Source organism: Gekko japonicus, unplaced genomic scaffold (assembly GCF_001447785.1).
Source record: "Gekko japonicus isolate JY-2015 unplaced genomic scaffold, Gekko_japonicus_V1.1 scaffold1459, whole genome shotgun sequence".
NCBI lineage: Eukaryota > Metazoa > Chordata > Lepidosauria > Squamata > Gekkonidae > Gekko > Gekko japonicus.
In genome coordinates, this window is record NW_015164715.1 from 306,696 (window position 1) to 323,290 (window position 16,595).

General features: G+C 47.5%; 1 protein-coding gene across 1 annotated transcript in view; it reads right to left on the minus strand.

The window, feature by feature from the left end:
* Nucleotides 1-14,004, minus strand: part of LOC107108992 (aquaporin-6-like) — a 14,433-nt gene extending 429 nt beyond the window's left edge. Inside the window, exons 1-3 of the mRNA XM_015409559.1 lie at nt 13,638-14,004; nt 3,944-4,102; nt 2,423-2,503 (exon numbers count right to left, since the gene is read on the minus strand). Of these exons, the coding sequence (XP_015265045.1) occupies nt 2,423-2,503; nt 3,944-4,102; nt 13,638-14,000 (603 nt within the window). The 5' untranslated portion in view covers nt 14,001-14,004. The remainder of the gene's footprint in view (nt 1-2,422; nt 2,504-3,943; nt 4,103-13,637) is intronic.
* Nucleotides 14,005-16,595: the final 2,591 nt, after the last annotated feature.

Genomic DNA, 16,595 nt, shown 5'->3' on the forward strand with positions numbered 1-16,595 from the left:
TGCTGAACCAATCAATTGACAGCTATGCAAGAATGTCTTAAAATGTATCAAAATGCTCTATACACCGCTCCTTTGCCTAAAAAAGTTTTGGCTGTGAACACCACCACACCACCACTTGATTGCATGGCTGGCTCCCACTTATCACACACCTTCTGTCTCATTCTGGACCTAGTCACGAGTGGGGAAAGGATTGGAGGACATCAGTCCAAAGCATTGGAATAGATTGTCAGTAAGGAGAAACCTCCCTCTCCCACTCAGATCTTTGGTGCAACAGACCAACACACCTGTTCCTCTGGAATGCACTACTGTTTATTCATACAGGTCTGAAAGACATAAATGGCTGTATCATCAATCCGAAGTAAATAGCAGTATGGAACCAACAGACCAGGGTATTATTGTCTATCCTGAGCAAAGGGTTAGATCTTTTTCTTTTTTTGCCATCGAGTCACACAGCCAACTTATGGCGACCCTTGAGGGTTTCCAAGGCAAGAGACTTCCAGAGGTGGTTTGTCATTGCCTGCCTCTGTGCCTTTTTTCACCATCTGCATCTGAAGGGGCACTTTCGTCAAGCCTCGAAACAGAACACGGATGGATAGGCAGCATCTTCACAACATACCACTCCATAGTCTACTGCTGAACAGTTGCCATCTCTCCCACCCACCATCAGACAACACATTGGTCATCAATCACCACCCACCCAATGCTACAATGGACCTTTCTAGTGGATGCAATGTTTCCACACTAGACCTCTGCATAGAACATTTTTGCTGCCAAGCCAAAACTGACATGATCAAGAAACACCATATCTCACAACACAACCTCATCCATGTTGAAAGAAATGCAACAGCCCAGACATCATTATCAAAAGAAGCTGACAAAGAAAGAGCAGTTGTCATCATGGATGGATCAGATTACATTTAAGAAACCAAAAGACAACTCTCCAATACCACTTTCTACAGATGCTTATCCTTAGAACCCCACTCAGGAATACCAAAAGAACTAAACAAGATTATGAAGGAACTACACACATACATAGGAACCGATCTTTATGAACACACCACAAGAACCTTGAACAGGTATTTTTTAATCTTCTGCCCAAAATACACAAACCTGGTAATCCAGGATGTCCTACTGTCTCAGGCATAGGCGCCATCACTGCAGAGGTGTCTGGATATGTGGACACTACTCTCAGACCCTATGCTATCAATACCCCCAGTTATGCGCAAGACATCACAGTCTTCCTGAGAAAGGCACAATCTGTTAACTATCTTCCAGGAAATACTATTTTGGCCACCACGGATGTTGAGTCTCTGTATAGCAACATCCCCCACAATGATGGACTACAAACTACTACGAACACCATCTCAGACAGCACCATGGCCGACATTGCTACCAAGCTCTGTCAGTTGGTCCTCACCTGCAACCACTTCCGAATTAGTGCAGATTTATTCCTTCAGATCAATGGCACAGCCATAGGCACCCACATGGCACCACAATATGCCAACATTTTCATGGCTAACCTGGAACAGCTCCCATCTGTTAACACCCCTCTTGTACTTGAGATTTATTGATAACAGTTACTTCATTTGCACTCATGGGAAAGAAGCACTGGATAAATTTTACCAGGCAACTTCTACCCCCACCATCAACCTGACCAGGAACCAATCCATGCAAGAAATATCTTTTCTAGACACCACTGTATAAAAACATAACGGAAACACAAAAACCACCTCATACAGGAAATTTACTGACCACCAAACATATCTACATGCCTCCAGTCACCATCCTAAACATGACACCAAGGGATAACCTGCTACAAGATCCACTCAAACGAAACAACAGAACACCACTGGTGGTCAACTACAGCTCTCAGCTCAACCAGTTCAATACGACATTAACAACCAACAACCCATGCTGGTCAATGATACTCCCCTCTCACAGGCATTGGAAGGTAAACCTTTCTTGGTCTCAGACAACACCTTAAACAACTTCTCACCCACAGCAATACCCTTCCTAACATGGACACAGACTCTGGGACCCGGGCCTGCCACAAATCAAGATGCCAACTCTGTCCCCATATCCCCTCTGGCAACACAATAACTGGATCTAACAACACCGGCTGTACTAACTCAGGATCATTCAGGCAGCTCTGACTCTCAAAAGCTTATACTCTGAAAATCGTCTTGGTCTCTAAGGGGCTCCTGGAGTCAAATCTAACTGCCCCTGCATAGCAGCCCTGGACTGCCTCTGGTGGTCTCTCATCCAAACACCAACTAGGGCCGACCCTGATTACCTTCCAAGATCTGATGGGATTGGGGCATCCTGGGCTATCCAAGTCAGGGCTGTTTAGATCTACACCCCCTAATCTCCCCTTCCTGTTTTGGGTTGCTAAAGGGGTGATGGAAAAGAAGGAGGGTTTTACCCAATGGTCAGGAAAGCTCCGGACGATGACCGCAGGACCAAAAGACCTAGCCGGATTCATGGAACAGCTGGTGAGGTAACTCTAGGAAGAAGAAATTGGAAAGAGGAGTCAACACCTCTCGTTCTAGGTTCATATATTCCAAGAGTGGGCAGCCTTTCAACAGGGTCACAGAACAGCCCAGACACAGGCCGGAACAACAGCCAAATATTTTAGAGGCTCCCCACAAAGGCCTCAGAATCGGAGGGGAGAGAGTTTGTCACTCACCCAAGGTCTTCCTCTTGCCACTGTTGACCCAATTCTAAAGGGGCAGACAAGACTCCTTGTTGGCCGCTTCCCCCACCTCATTCTGAAGGCCGAGCATCCTGAGGCTTGCAAGAGTTTGGACAGGCTTCCCATTTCCCTGGTAATGCCAATTCCATCATCAACCTTGTCATATCTGGCTAGGATATTGGGTAAGGGTTGTTGGCACCTCTGTGGCATCATAGAGTAGGGTGACTGAACAGATGGGAGAGCGGGGGCCCATACCCCCCCCACCACCACAATTTAATTAGGCATTGCCAGAGTGGGCCCAGGAAAGCTTTTGTGGAAGCCGTATTATCGTTCTGTATCCTACAGCTACATATCTGACACTTATCTTACACATGTTTAGGAACCCACACTCTCCCATCTGTGTTGCCCTCTGGATTCTATACACTAATCAAAGCTGGGTCCTACCCAATCCGGGACCAAACAAGGTGAAGCCACTGTTTAGAAGCTCTCAGTTGGGAGGAGCTAGAATATTGCTCTCTGTAGGACTTCTGGGCTGATATCCCTTACAGTTCCTACTAGTAGGTTGCCATTCTTGCATCCATTTTATCTCTCTTGTGTGTGCAAGTGTCAGATAAGTCCTCCAGTGATACCGGGTGCTTTGCAGTTAAACTGTCTGCCTCGTTTGCTTTTAAGAGCACTTAAAGGTAAAGGTAAAGGTTCCCTTGCTCGAAAGCCAGTCGAGTCCGACTCTAGGGTTGCGGTGCTCATCTCCGTTTCAAAGCCGCAGAGCCAGTGCTGTCCGAAGACGTTTCCGTGGTCATGTGGCCAGCATGATTAAACACCAAGGCGCACGGAACGCTGTTACCTTCCCACTGAAGTGGTACCTATTTATCTACTTGCAATTTCTTGCTTTCGAACTGCTAGGTTGGCAGGAGCTGGAACTAGAGACGGGAGCTCACTCCGTCATGCGGCAACTCGGGTTTTGAACTGCTGAACTACTGACCTTCCACAGCCTGCAGTTCAGCATCTTAAGCACTTGAGCCACCGCAGCTCAAGAGCACTTGGTGTTACCCAATTAACATCAGCCTGAAGCTGTAACATCTTTCATTTCTGATGTCTTTGGCTGCCTATGCAAGACAAAAGAGGGCCATGTGATTTCCCTCCTATTGCTCCATTGCAACAAGAACACCAGTTGCTTCGTCCGGTCCCCATGGCCTCCCTTGCTCCTAGGGCCCCAGTACTCTTTCATCTGACCCGGTGTCCTCGACTCACCCCGATTAAGTGTCCCAGCGAAACTGAGATGCCAATCATGACAGCGGGAGAACCCGTGCTTCGGAGGCTGTCGGTGGAGGCAAAATAGCAGAGAACCATCTGGAGGGTCAAAACGATCTCTACCGCCACTGCTTGTCCGGGGCTGAGGTTGTTCTGCAGCTGGAATGGAGGAAGAAGAGAAGGCGGAGGGGAAAGGAGCTTTTAAGGACTGCACAACAACTGTGGCTAAAAGCAGTTCCAAGAGAGAGCAAGACTTGCTGTTCAGTCCTGTGCCCGCTTACTCAGAAGGACATTCCCCCCCCTGCCTTCAGGTCTACACCCTTCTCAAAAATCACTCCTTTAAGTCCGGGCACAGTTGGCCCATTAGAAAGTCCTTACTCCTAGCATAACATGGTTAAACTGGATTATAACATGAGTATGCAGGAGCTCATTAGCATAATAGGCCATACCCAACAGCAGGCAAGAAGGGGACAGGAACACAGCTGAGATGTTGTGCAGCTGGCAAGATGTTGTGCAGCATATTAGGCCGCACCCCTGTGTTACCAGAAGTGTGGTCATCCAGCCACACCCACCTTTTGCTTCTTATTCTGTTTACCTTGTTTGTTGTCAAAACCCAGGGCTTTTTTTGTTGCAGGAACTCCTTTGCATGTTAGGCCACACACCCCTAATGTAGCCAATTCTAATGAGTTTATGCTGTTGGGTGTGGCCTATTATGCTAATGAGGTTCCTGCTGGGCGTGGCCAACTCGGGAGCCAGCCGGAACTCCGTTCCTGTGCGTTCCTGCCCAAGAATAGCCCTGAGTATCTCTGAGCATTTTGGTTTCACCGCTAAGACTAAAAAGACCCTAAAACACACACAATCAGTAGCTGCCCAAATTCAATCTTCCTGTTAAGAAACAGCAAGATTGTTATGTATTGCACAGAAAGGATTCAGTGCTCAAACTATGGATGGAAAAATGTGTGTGGGGGGGGCTGAATGAGCTCTGCAAGTTCCACCTCTTGTCTTCCCTCCGTTGTAGCCCCTCCACGGGTCCTCATAAGCCCCACGCCCTGCTCAGTTCCTATAAGGTGTTGCACGGATTATTCATACAGCATACATTTCATTATGGAGAAAAGGAGGTCAATAATTCTCTTCCTTGTTGACCTCGCTATGCTTGTGAGAAGTGGGGCCTAGAAAGGGGAACACACTTTAATGCTGGGTTTACCCGATAGATTTTCCCCAGGGATGTGATGTCAGCGGAGATCTAGAACAAGCTGAGGGGGATGGCTGGATGACCACACTTCTGGTAACACAGGGGTGCGGCCTAATATGCTGCACAACATCTTGCCAGCTGCACAACATCTCAGCTGTGTTCCTGTCCCCTTCTTGCTTGTGGGTGTGGCCAGAGGCATAGCTTTTTGGCGTAAAACCCAAGAGCTTCTGGATCTTAGCCTGTGGCCACTGAATTCAGAACTGCCTAAGAAATGGTTTTGTGATTTTTTTTCTTTGTTTATTAATTGTATTTTGCTTGTCTGTTTAAATTAGGTGCTTTTCTAAGCTGCCTTGGCACCTTACCAGGCAGAAAAGCAGGATGATAAATTACCTAAATAAGCAAGTACAGGGTGGACAGCTCAGGGTGACAGTGATGCATGGTGGATTATCCCTCTAACTAATCCAGCTTCCAATGGCCAGTGAAATCTCTGCACCAGCCTCTTCCCCGCCCACACTGTGACAAAACAACATTCACATGGGGCCTCATTTTGTTCTAGGCTGCAACCTTATTCTCCTTTTACCTGCTCAGCTCCAGCAAGGAATTTTTTCATTGCTTTCATTCCCCATTCTGGAGTGTGACAGGACAAAGAGGCTGTCTAGGCATGCCCCTTGATTAAAGGGCAGAAGTCCTGATTACTTTCAGACTAAACAGACAGAAGGAGCTGCGGTGGCTCAAGTGGTTAAGATGCTGAACTGCAGGCCGTGGAAGGCCAGTAGTTCAGCAGTTCAAGACCCGAGTTGCCGCATGATGGAGTGAGCTCCCGTCTCTAGTTCCAGCTCCTGCCAACCTAGCAGTTCGAAAGCAAGAAATTGCAATTAGATAAATAGGTACCACTTCGGTGGGAAGGTAACAGCGTTCCGTGCGCCTTGGTGTTTAGTCATGACGGCCACATGACCACAGAAACGTCTTCGGACAGCGCTGGCTCTTCAGCTTTGAAACGGAGATGAGCGCCGTAACCCTAGAGTCAGACTCGACTGGCTTTCGAGCAAGGGAACCTTTACCTTTACCTGAACAGACAGAATCCAGGCCTCCTCTGTGTGGTTCCTGACAGCCATTTGACCAACTCCCTCCAGCCCTCAGCTCATGGCCTGAGTCATTTTGGTTCTTCACATTGCCCCCAAACAAAAGGGAAGCTTTAAAGCAGTTAGTGGGACATTTTCTACTTGGTTGGAAAAACCCCTCCATCCATGCATGAAACAGCTGGGGACGCTTTGTTGTGCAAGAGATTCTGATTGACAGGGGAAGAGTATCTGACCACATCAAGTGTGTGGGGAGAGAAAGACGGGCAGTTAGCCAGCCAGCTAAAGAGAGATCCAATCTGGGGTCATATCAGAGTAAACAAAGCAATGCAGAGCTGGAGACCAGTCGGTGCTCCTCAGCCAGGCATGCTGCCACAGAAAGAGATGGCAGAAAGATTCAGCCAAGGAAGGCTCTGGGGGTCTTGAATAGTGGTAGGGAGTAAGGAATGAATCCCTGGGGCCTTCTAACAGTAGCTAAGAGATGGGGTCTACTGCCCCCCTATTTCCCCACAATTCAAGCACTGGTGTGGTTGCTTTAACTGAGAGATCTAGCTAGAGTAACCCAGTGGAACTCTCTCAGTTCTCGGTCTTTAACCACCTAGCTCTTTTAAAGGGTAAGCATATACTGTCTTGGGTTTGGGCTAAGAGGCGTTAACATGGCATGAGATTTGTTAGAATCATCTCAGATGAGAATGCAGTGGCTTATGTAACCAAGATTTGGGGTTTATTAACCATTAATCATCGATGCAATGAACATGAAACTGAGCAAACTTCAGAGGACAGCGGAAGACAGGAGGGCCTGGCGGGATCTAGTCCATGGGGTCGCGAAGAGTCGGACTCGACTGTGCGACTGAACAACAACAACAACAACAAACCCAACACAGAATTGCAGCCACAGAAGTGAAATAATCAAAACACTGATTTAAACTTCATATAATTGCACTGGCTGGCATAATAAGGTAAGTCAGCTATATCTTTTATTGCAACCAAAGAGTCATAGCAAAAAGTATAAGTGTTTTGAGTCAGCAGTCAAAAGTCTGTTGTCTCCTTCCTTTCAGCAGAAGATGCAGTGGGGAATCTTACAGAGCACAGATTCTGCTAACTCCAGACCGAGGGGCTCCACCAACAGGCTTGGCTGTAGAACTATTGGGAACTTGGCTATAAAAATTCAAGGATGGGTGGAGGAGGAAATAACCTGAAGTAAGGTAAACTAGTCTCTGAGCAAGCAGTCCTGAGCACATATACTCAGAAGTAAGTCCTGTGTTATTTAGTGGGGCTTACTCCCAGGAAAGTGTCTGTAGGCTTGCACTGTAGCTCTGTTCCACTGGAATCCTGTTTTGTTTTGCTGTGACAGACTAACCCAGCTACCCTTCTGAAAAGTCTGAGACAGTGTGGTGGTGGTGGATTCCTTAAAATACTGGAATAGGAATGAGGAGATCTGCGTTCAGATCCCCACTCAGCACTGATGCTCACTGGATGACTCTGAATCAGTCTCTCTTTCTCAGCCGAACCCCCCTCACAGGACAAAACTGAGGAAGAGAGGACTATGCAAGCCACTCTGTGCTCTTTTAGGGCTGCCAAGTGGGGGAGGGGAAACCCCCGCTTTGGAGGCCCGATTTCCGCCGTGGCAGAATCGGGCCCCAGGGGGAACTCCGCCCCCCAAAGCTGCGTCACCAGAGGTGATGCAGCCACGTCGCTCACGTTGGGGGCGTGGCCCAGAGCGTCGGGGGGGAAACCATATGGTTCCCCCCCGATGATCTGGGCCACGCCCCCAACATGCTCTACATCCTGCGTCACTTCCTGTGATGTTCTGGCGGCATGCGCACGCGTCCCTCGGCAGTTCCCGGACAGAAGCGACGCTCCCCCGCCGGTGAGTCAGGCCGACTTGGCAACCCTATGCTCTTTGGAGGAAGAGTGAGATAAAATTCCAGTTGATGGAGGAGTTTAACAAGTTATATTCCGAATTCCGTAAACCAGGCAGGCCAAGCTTCTCCAGTGAGTCAACGCCATGCTGTTCTTTGACCTTCTAGGCTGCCCACGGGCATAGAGCAGTACAAGAAAGAGCAATACAAGGAAGGGAGTATGGTGAGGGGGAACAAACTGGAGAACTAGTCTCAGAATATTGTTGAGTAGCTCTTTTTTGTGGCCACCCTGTGTTCTCCCAGAAAAGGCTTCCGTTAACACTGGCATCTGCTGTGTGTTACACTGACTGGGAAAGGAGCATCTTGGCAAATTACCTCTTCACTAAGGCTTACACTCTGGACATTCTCATCAATAACATCACAGAGTGTTCATCCCTTCCCATGTGACTTCAGATGCATTACTATTCTGAGTTTGCAATTCTTGCTGTGAGTGGATCTGTAGGGCTGCTGGAACCCATTGTAGGTCCCCAGATAAAGATTCACTCTGGACCATTCTCACTCAGATTCAGCCCTACCATACTATGAAACCAAATCAGGTGACTTCCTGTTATCATGAATAGGCCTCTGTGCAATGTGCACGGGACTGTCTTTGTATACTTTGGTGAGTCCTCAAGAAGTCCCCCTTGAGGCTGGTGTGGGAGGAACCTCCATTAGGTGTTCTTGATGCTGACTGCAGTGTTCCAAGATGTATATTGCTGCTTTCTCTTCCATGGGAAGCCCAAAAAACCCCAAACCCTTGTTGTTGATGCTACCCGAATTTCCTGTGTGATGGCTACAGAGCAGGACTAAAGAATGGTATGAAGTAGGATAGGTAAGCTCACCCCTACCCATAGGGTTGCCAAGCTGCAGCCAGAAACCAATGGGAGGAAATGGGGAGGGGGCTGGCACATTGGCCTGGCAACAAGAGGGAGACTGAGTGGGGGGGGGGGGGGGGACTCATCCCCTCTGCCATGGCATTGCCAGTGACTTGCTGATGTCACTCCCTGTACACTTGGAGTGATGTCAGTGTATCACTAATGATGCTCTAGTATTTGAGCAAAAGCTCTGTGGTTTTACCATAGAGTTTCTGCAAAATGCTAGAGCGTCCCATGTCACCTCCGATTTAAACCAGAAGTGATGTAGCCTCACCAGCCCCATGCTGGCATACCAGGCCTTTCCACCCCACCAGTTCCTCGAACCAGTGCCTGAGGCACCAGTAGGCATCAAAATTTGAATTAAAAATAAATAATTGAATTAATAAATAATAAATTAAAAGGGAGTTGCCAGGAGGCTTCCCATTATAGCGGGAGGCATGGCACCACTAACTGGTGTGCTTATTTCATGTCTAACATGAATAAAACCACAGAGTTTTTGCAAAATGCTAGAGCCCCACCATGCTACTTCCAGTTTTTGCTGGAAGTGACATAAACACCCTGGCATGACACCAGCGCAGATTCCCCCCCCCCATTTCCTGCAGTGGTGGGCAGCAAGACAGAATGCCAGAATCCCTACCTATGCACCAACCCTTAGAGGATACTATACTGTGAGCCAGGTCTCCTGGACCTACCTTACAAGGTTTATTCACAATAAGAAAGTGACAGGAAGTCCTGGGGCATACATTTCCCCCTGCTTTTGTCTCCCATTACATGCAGCACAAAAGACCTCCTGGTCTAGGACCAGTTTGCTATGACCTTTGAACTGGATCAAGTTCAGAATTCTGTCTTGTAGGCAATGAAGGGTTATTGGGTTAGCAGAGTGCTCGAGGCACATAACACAGCAGAGCCAATTTGGTTTGTGTGTGCTGACAAGAAACAAAGTTACAGACGGAGCCTTTTTATCTTTACAAAAGCTAATATGAGTCCTTTATTGTAAGGAACTCCATTCTAGACAGGATAGAGTAGAGACAGGATTATAATCTAGTCTAACTAGATAGGATGGATAGAGATAGAGAAAGCATGTCCTGCCCTCAAGGTGCCAAGATGGAGAAGTATAGTGTGGAGAGACAGTGTCAGGCTGGAAGGAAGGAAGATTCCTCTGACAGTAGCAGTCCACCTATTAAAAGGGATAGTATCAGAGCAGTAGAAGGGAAGAATGATCAGGGTCGTGGCCTATCTCTCTCTCTAACTCTCTATAGTCCCCCTCTGAAGTCTGAGGCTAAGACAGAGTGCACAGTCCTTCACTTCCAGCACCACCTCTCAATGACTTGTGACTCAGCCTACAAGATTCATCTTCTTTCTTAGAGCTTCAAAGCGGATTCTAGGGAGTAGCTTAGTGAGAACATCTGCAATCACTCCTTCTCTTGGGCAGTAGGTCATCTTGATAACTTCTCTTTGCAGCTTTCTCACTAGGTGATACTTTATGTCAGTATGCTTGGTACACATGTTCACATCTTCTTGTTTAGACACTTGAATGCAGCTTTGGTTATCTTCATGGATTTGTGTGGGTTGTGGTACATCTATACCTAGATCTGTCAGTAGCTAGTAGCCTTGTGCAGCTGATAGGTATTTCTTGGCAGCCTTGTGCAGCTGATATGTATTCAGCTTTAATAGATACTGCAACAATATCTTGCTTCTACCTTGACCAGCTTATAGCTCCCCCTCCATAGAAAAATATGTGGCCACTGGTAGATCTTCTTCTTCCAAGTCTGGCTTAGTGAGATCTGTCAGTAGCTGGCATAGCCACTATATTTCTTGTCAGTTGTTGTACACTTACAACACCTCTGTGATCCTACTAAATAGGGTGTATTGTTCCTGAGAATGTTACTCAAGAATGCCCCATTGAAATCTCTGGCTCAAAGCACAAAGGTCACTGCTGAGGGTGTTTGCTCTTCTGGTTGAAGATATACCGAGGTCAGGGAAGGGGGACATCATTGTCTTAATGAATATACTCAACATTTCAAAATGAACATTACCTGCTGCAGCATGTTAAAGGGCAGGCTGTGGACTGCATGGTGCTTTCATGTTTGTGTTTGTCTGCATTTATGGACACATATACTAGAGTCAAGGAGCTGCGGTGGCTCAAGTGGTTAAGACGCTGAACTGCAGGCTGTGGAAGGTCGGTAGTTCAGCAGTTTGAGACCCGAGTTGCCGCATGACGGAGTGAGCTCCCGTCTCTAGTTCCAGCTCCTGCCAACCTAGCAGTTCGAAAGCAAGAAATTGCAAGTAGATAAATAGGTACCACTTCAGTGGGAAGGTAACAGCATTCCGTGCGCCTTGGTGTTTAGTCATGCCGGCCACATGACCACGGAGACGTCTTCAGACAGCGCTGGCTCTTCAGCTTTGAAACAGAGATGAGCACCGCAACCCTAGAGTCGGACTCGACTGGCTTTTGAGCAAGGGAACCTTTACCTTTTATACTAGAGTCAAAATGAAGCCAGTCTCACTTGGGAATTCCACCTTAAAGAGTCTGGGGTGGAAGATGAAGCCTGACAAATGGCAACTCTACCATTTCACATGATCACTTATTTTTTTAAAAAAGACTCCCTGAACTTTCCCCAAAGGCAAAACAGTAACAGAAAATTATCTGTGTATATGGTTTTGGCATATGAGTTAGTTTTGATTCTGTGGATCACAAAAAGTTATAGTTGGTTTTAAAAGAAATAGGTATGCCACAATATCTGATTGTTCTGATGCACAACCTCTACTCTAGACAAGAAGCTACTGTTAGGACAGAATGTGGAGAAACAGAATGGTTTCCAGTTGGCAAAGGTGTCAGACAAGGATGTAGTTTATCTCCCTGTCTGTTCAATCTATATGCAGCACATAGCATAAGGAAAACTGGATTAGATCTAGATGAAGGTGGCGTGAACATGGGTGGAAGGAACATTAATAGGTTGAGATATACAGATGACACCACATTCCTGGCAGAAAACAGTAAAGACTTGAAAAGACTACTGATAAAGATTAAAGCAGAAAGTGCCAATGCAGGATTACAGCTGAACATCAAGAAGACAAAAGTAACGACTACTCGGGAATTACTCAACTTTTAAGGTTGATGATGAAGAAACAGAAATGGCTTAAAAAATCCTATTCCTTGTCTCAATTATCAACCAAAAGGGTGACTGCAACCAAGAAATCAGAAAGAGACTGAGACTGGGAAAGGCAGCCATGAAGGAGCTGGAAAAGATCCTTAACTGTAGGGATGTATTGCTGGTGACCAAGATCAAAATAATTCATGCTATAGGATTCTCTATTACTATTTATGGGTTTGAAAGTTGGACAATGTAGAAAGCTGAAAGGAAGAAAGTTTATTGGTTTGAAATGTGGTGTTGGAGGAGAGTTTTACAGATACTGCGGATCGCCAAAAAGACAAATAAGTGGGTTCTCGACCAAATCAAGCCTGAGCTCTCCTTAGAAGCTAAAATGACCAAACTGAGCCTATCATGCTTTGGTCCCATTATGAGAAGACAGGAGTCACTGGGGAAGACACGAGTGCTAGGAAAAGTGGAAGGCAGAAGGAAGACCTGAGATGGATCGACTCTTATAAAGGAAGCCACATTCTTCAGTTTGCAAGACCCAAGCAAGGCTATGAATGATAGGATGTTTCGGAGGTCATTAATTCATAGGGTCACCCTAAGCTGGAAGCAACTTGACAGCTATTAATACACACATACAATTTTTATCCTGACCTTCCTCCAAGTTGCTGAGAGCAGAGAGTGCTCACTTCCTCATCAAGGCAGAGTGGGGATTTGAACCCTGGTCTCCCAGATATTATACAATGCTGGCTAATTGGAAAGAATTCCAGAAGGGGGGCTGTATTAGTCTGTAGCAGCAAAATAAAACAGGGGGCCAGCAGCACCTTAAGGACTAACCAAATGTGTTCCAGCATAAACTCTCATGAGCTCACTTCATTACTTCATCAGATGCACAGGAGTGTAAATCCATCAAACTGATGTATACACACACACACACACACATCCCCCTTTCTATTGAGTATATAAATCAGCCCTGATGGATTTCTGTCCAGCACTTCTAATGAAGTCAGCTCTGACTCGCAAAAGATTATGCTGGAATAAATTTAGCCTTTAAGTTGCCTTTTAGCCTCCGGCTCACACATTTCTGTCTTTGCTCAGGAAGGATGGCTCCAAAGCAAACTGATTTACGCAGCAGCCAAATTGCTCGCTCACAACTTTAATGCCCAGTAGCTCACAAAGTAGAATTTTTGCTCACAAGACTCCACAGCTTAGAGGGAACATTGTTTTAGACTCTAAATTCTTTCGATGGTTATATACACTTTAAATGGGAAGCAGAGAACGAACAATTCCAGTCAAATTGTCACATCCTATCCCACCATCTCTACACATAAAAACTACATGGCATAACCTGATTCTAGGCACACTTACTCAGAAGTAAGTACCTTTTTACTCCATAGGCTTATAAGCTACAGTCGGCCTCGGAGGGAGGGGGATGGCTGGACCCATAAGTAAGGGCCCCAGATTTCTGCCCCATAGTCCTGTTCTGACAGCCCCACTGGATCTTTTCTACCAATCACATCCATTCGGAAGTTAGTGGCTTAGGACGTACCGTATTAATGCCTAAATTTCCTCGGATACTCCCAGGAGTCACAGCATAAAGTATGGCTGCCCCGGCGATGCCTCCTGCAAGCTGGGCAACCACATAACAGGCAGCCTTTGCCAGCGAAATGCGAGACCCAAGCAGGAAGGCCACCGTCACCGCTGGGTTGACGTGGGCCCCGCTGGCGTGCCACGCGATCTGGACAGCGGTGGCTGCAGCCAAGTTGAACGTGATGGAGATCTGCAGAATGGAGGGGGTGTTCACTGGCCAGCGCAGCATGGATCCCACACCAAAGAAGACGTAGATAGCAGTGACCAGGAACTCAGTGAAGGCGGCCCGATAAAAGGACACGGCGCACAGTTCCTTCCCCATCTTGGCCAAGAACTCAAGAGTGTGAGGAGAACAGCTCTGACCCCTGCTTCTTGTTCCCTTCCTTGCTGGGCGAGGTCCAAGAAAGCACTATGTAAATTACTTAGATTGCACCATCAGGTCCAGGAAGGGCCAGGAAATGTAGCAACATCACTGCAGTGCTTCCTGCCCACATGGTACTGCCCACATTCCTAAGAGGATGGGAAATCAGAGCCAACAAAATACTACTTTCTGTGTGTCTAGACATGGCAGCAGCAGCAGCAGCAGCAGCAGCAGCTGGCCTCGATGAGACCTAGCTTTGGTGACAGGGGGTGGGACAACTTTTTCTCAAAGAGAGACACGGGGGCTTTCCAAATGGTGACAGGCTTAGTTTCCCCACTCCTGCTGCAGCTGTTGATACAGGAGTGGGGCAACAAGGACTGCACATGGCTGGCTTCCCTGCCCCAGACCCCTGGCAACAGCCAACCCAAACCCCACCCCTCTACCACCAGGGCCTTTTCAGCTTCTTAAAGAGGCAGCAAACGCCAACATTATGACAATCTGTGTATCAGATTCGTTAAATTCCCAGCTTTCATTTAAAAAAAATGAAAGCCCCTATATAAGGGGAATGGCATATGTCTGTAATCAAAGGGGTTAGATATTTGCAGCCTGGGAATTCATAGAAGGTGACATATAGATTATTATAATGTTAAATCACAATAACAATATTCATTTGCGGATTTTATTTAAAAAACTCCCCCAGTGGCGGTGGGGAGGGGAATGGCTGCCCTGTGAACAGGGCGAAGAAAACTTTCCCACCCATATGACAGCCACCCAGGCTTTGTGGTTCTCTTTCCGCAAACTTCACAGCAAAGCAAGTTTGGGAAAGATCAAATAAAGGCAGGGAAGCCCTGGGAGGTGCATGAATGTAGCACAATGCTGTGGGGAAGCAGGACAACGACCACTTCCCAACAGCATTGAACCTGGGGCAAATAACCCATGTCTCAATGGCTGCAGCAGGGGTCGTTTCGTAGAAAAAGAGCTAGGGGAACTCATTAGCATAACTCATTAGCATATGCCACACACCCTGACATCACCGGAAGTGTGTCATAAGGCCACACCCCCTGACATCACCGGAGGTGTGTCATAAGGCCGCACACCCCACCCCCAACGGTCCCGGTCGCCACCGCCGGCCTTGCAGCTCCACTGCCGAGCCCCATGGGGGGCCCGGCGGTGGACCTGCAAGGCCGGTGGGAGTGCAAGGAAGCCCCGCGAAGGCCCTCCCTGGCCCCAAGCAGGCAGGGGTGGGGAGAGGCAGGGAGGAAGCAACTTACCCTCCCTCTTCTCCTGCCTCCTCCTGGCTGAATGAGGGCCGGAAGCAGGGCGGCCAGAAGCAGGGGGCGGGGCTTCATCATGTGCCCCGCCCCCCTGTACCTCACCCGGGGGAACTGCGATCCCCCGCGATCCCCCCCGAAATGACCTCTGGTCTGCGGTAAGGAGGGCTTGTGGGCAGCCTCTCCTGTCTCTTGAGCCATTGATAGAGCTGCCAACCCCCAGGTGGTGGCTGGAGATCTCCCGGAATTACAACTGGTCTCCAGCCGACAAAAATCAGTTGTTCTGGGGGGAAATGGCTGCTTTGGAAGTTTGGTCTCTATGGCTTTTGACCCTACCAAAGTCCCTCCTCCCCACCCACTCCTCCTCAGGCTCCACCCCCAAAATCTTCAGGAACTTTCCAACCCAGAGCTGGCAACCCTGGATTGCATAATTTCTCAAGAACTCTCCAAAGCATGGGTGAGGGGAGAGATGGAAAGTGCCAGCTGATTCTTAGCCTCCCTCTGTTTCAGAAATAACGTCAAACTCGGAACCAGGAAGGATCCGTCCCTTTGTTCCCGCAGATTTTAGAGTGACTCTTCATCACGAAAGAACTTCCTCTTCTGAAATTTCATTTTAAAAGGACTAACACTGGGGCCCTTCCAGCTTTCTATTTCCAGCTCCCCTTGGTCAATCACAAACTTTCACCACACTAGAGCTAAATGTTGACAGTATAGAAACTGATCTTGAGGTTGTCTGAACAGCAACAGCAACAATAGTAACAGTTGTTCAAACTGACTATAGAGTTGCAGCTATGTTGCAGTGGAATGTTTGCAAGAAGTATGGCTTACCATCAGCCAGAAATTCATGGGAGCACAAACTAGACAAGATCATGGGGGATGATGAAACAAAGATTCCTTGGGACTTCTGATTATGAACAGATAAACACCTGGAGCATAACACCCCTGATATCACAATTGTAGAAAAAATGAGAAATAGGGTTTTGAATCATTGACATTGCAATCCCAGGTGACAGCAGAATAGAAAAGAAAGAACAGGAGAAAATCACCAAATACCAAGACCTACGAATAGAGTTAGAGTGCGTCTGAGAGAAGAAGGTTACCATCGTGCCAACTGTCACTGGAGCCCTTGGAGAAGTGCCTAGAAGAAACACCTGGACATTCTGAGCATCGATCTCATTGCCATTTCTGTGTCCCTGATTTCAGCAGCTCAGCTTGTTTGCTTTACAGAAGCAAGAGGATTTCCATCTACAAGGCTAGCGGTTTTCTTATCCACAAGCAAGAAGTT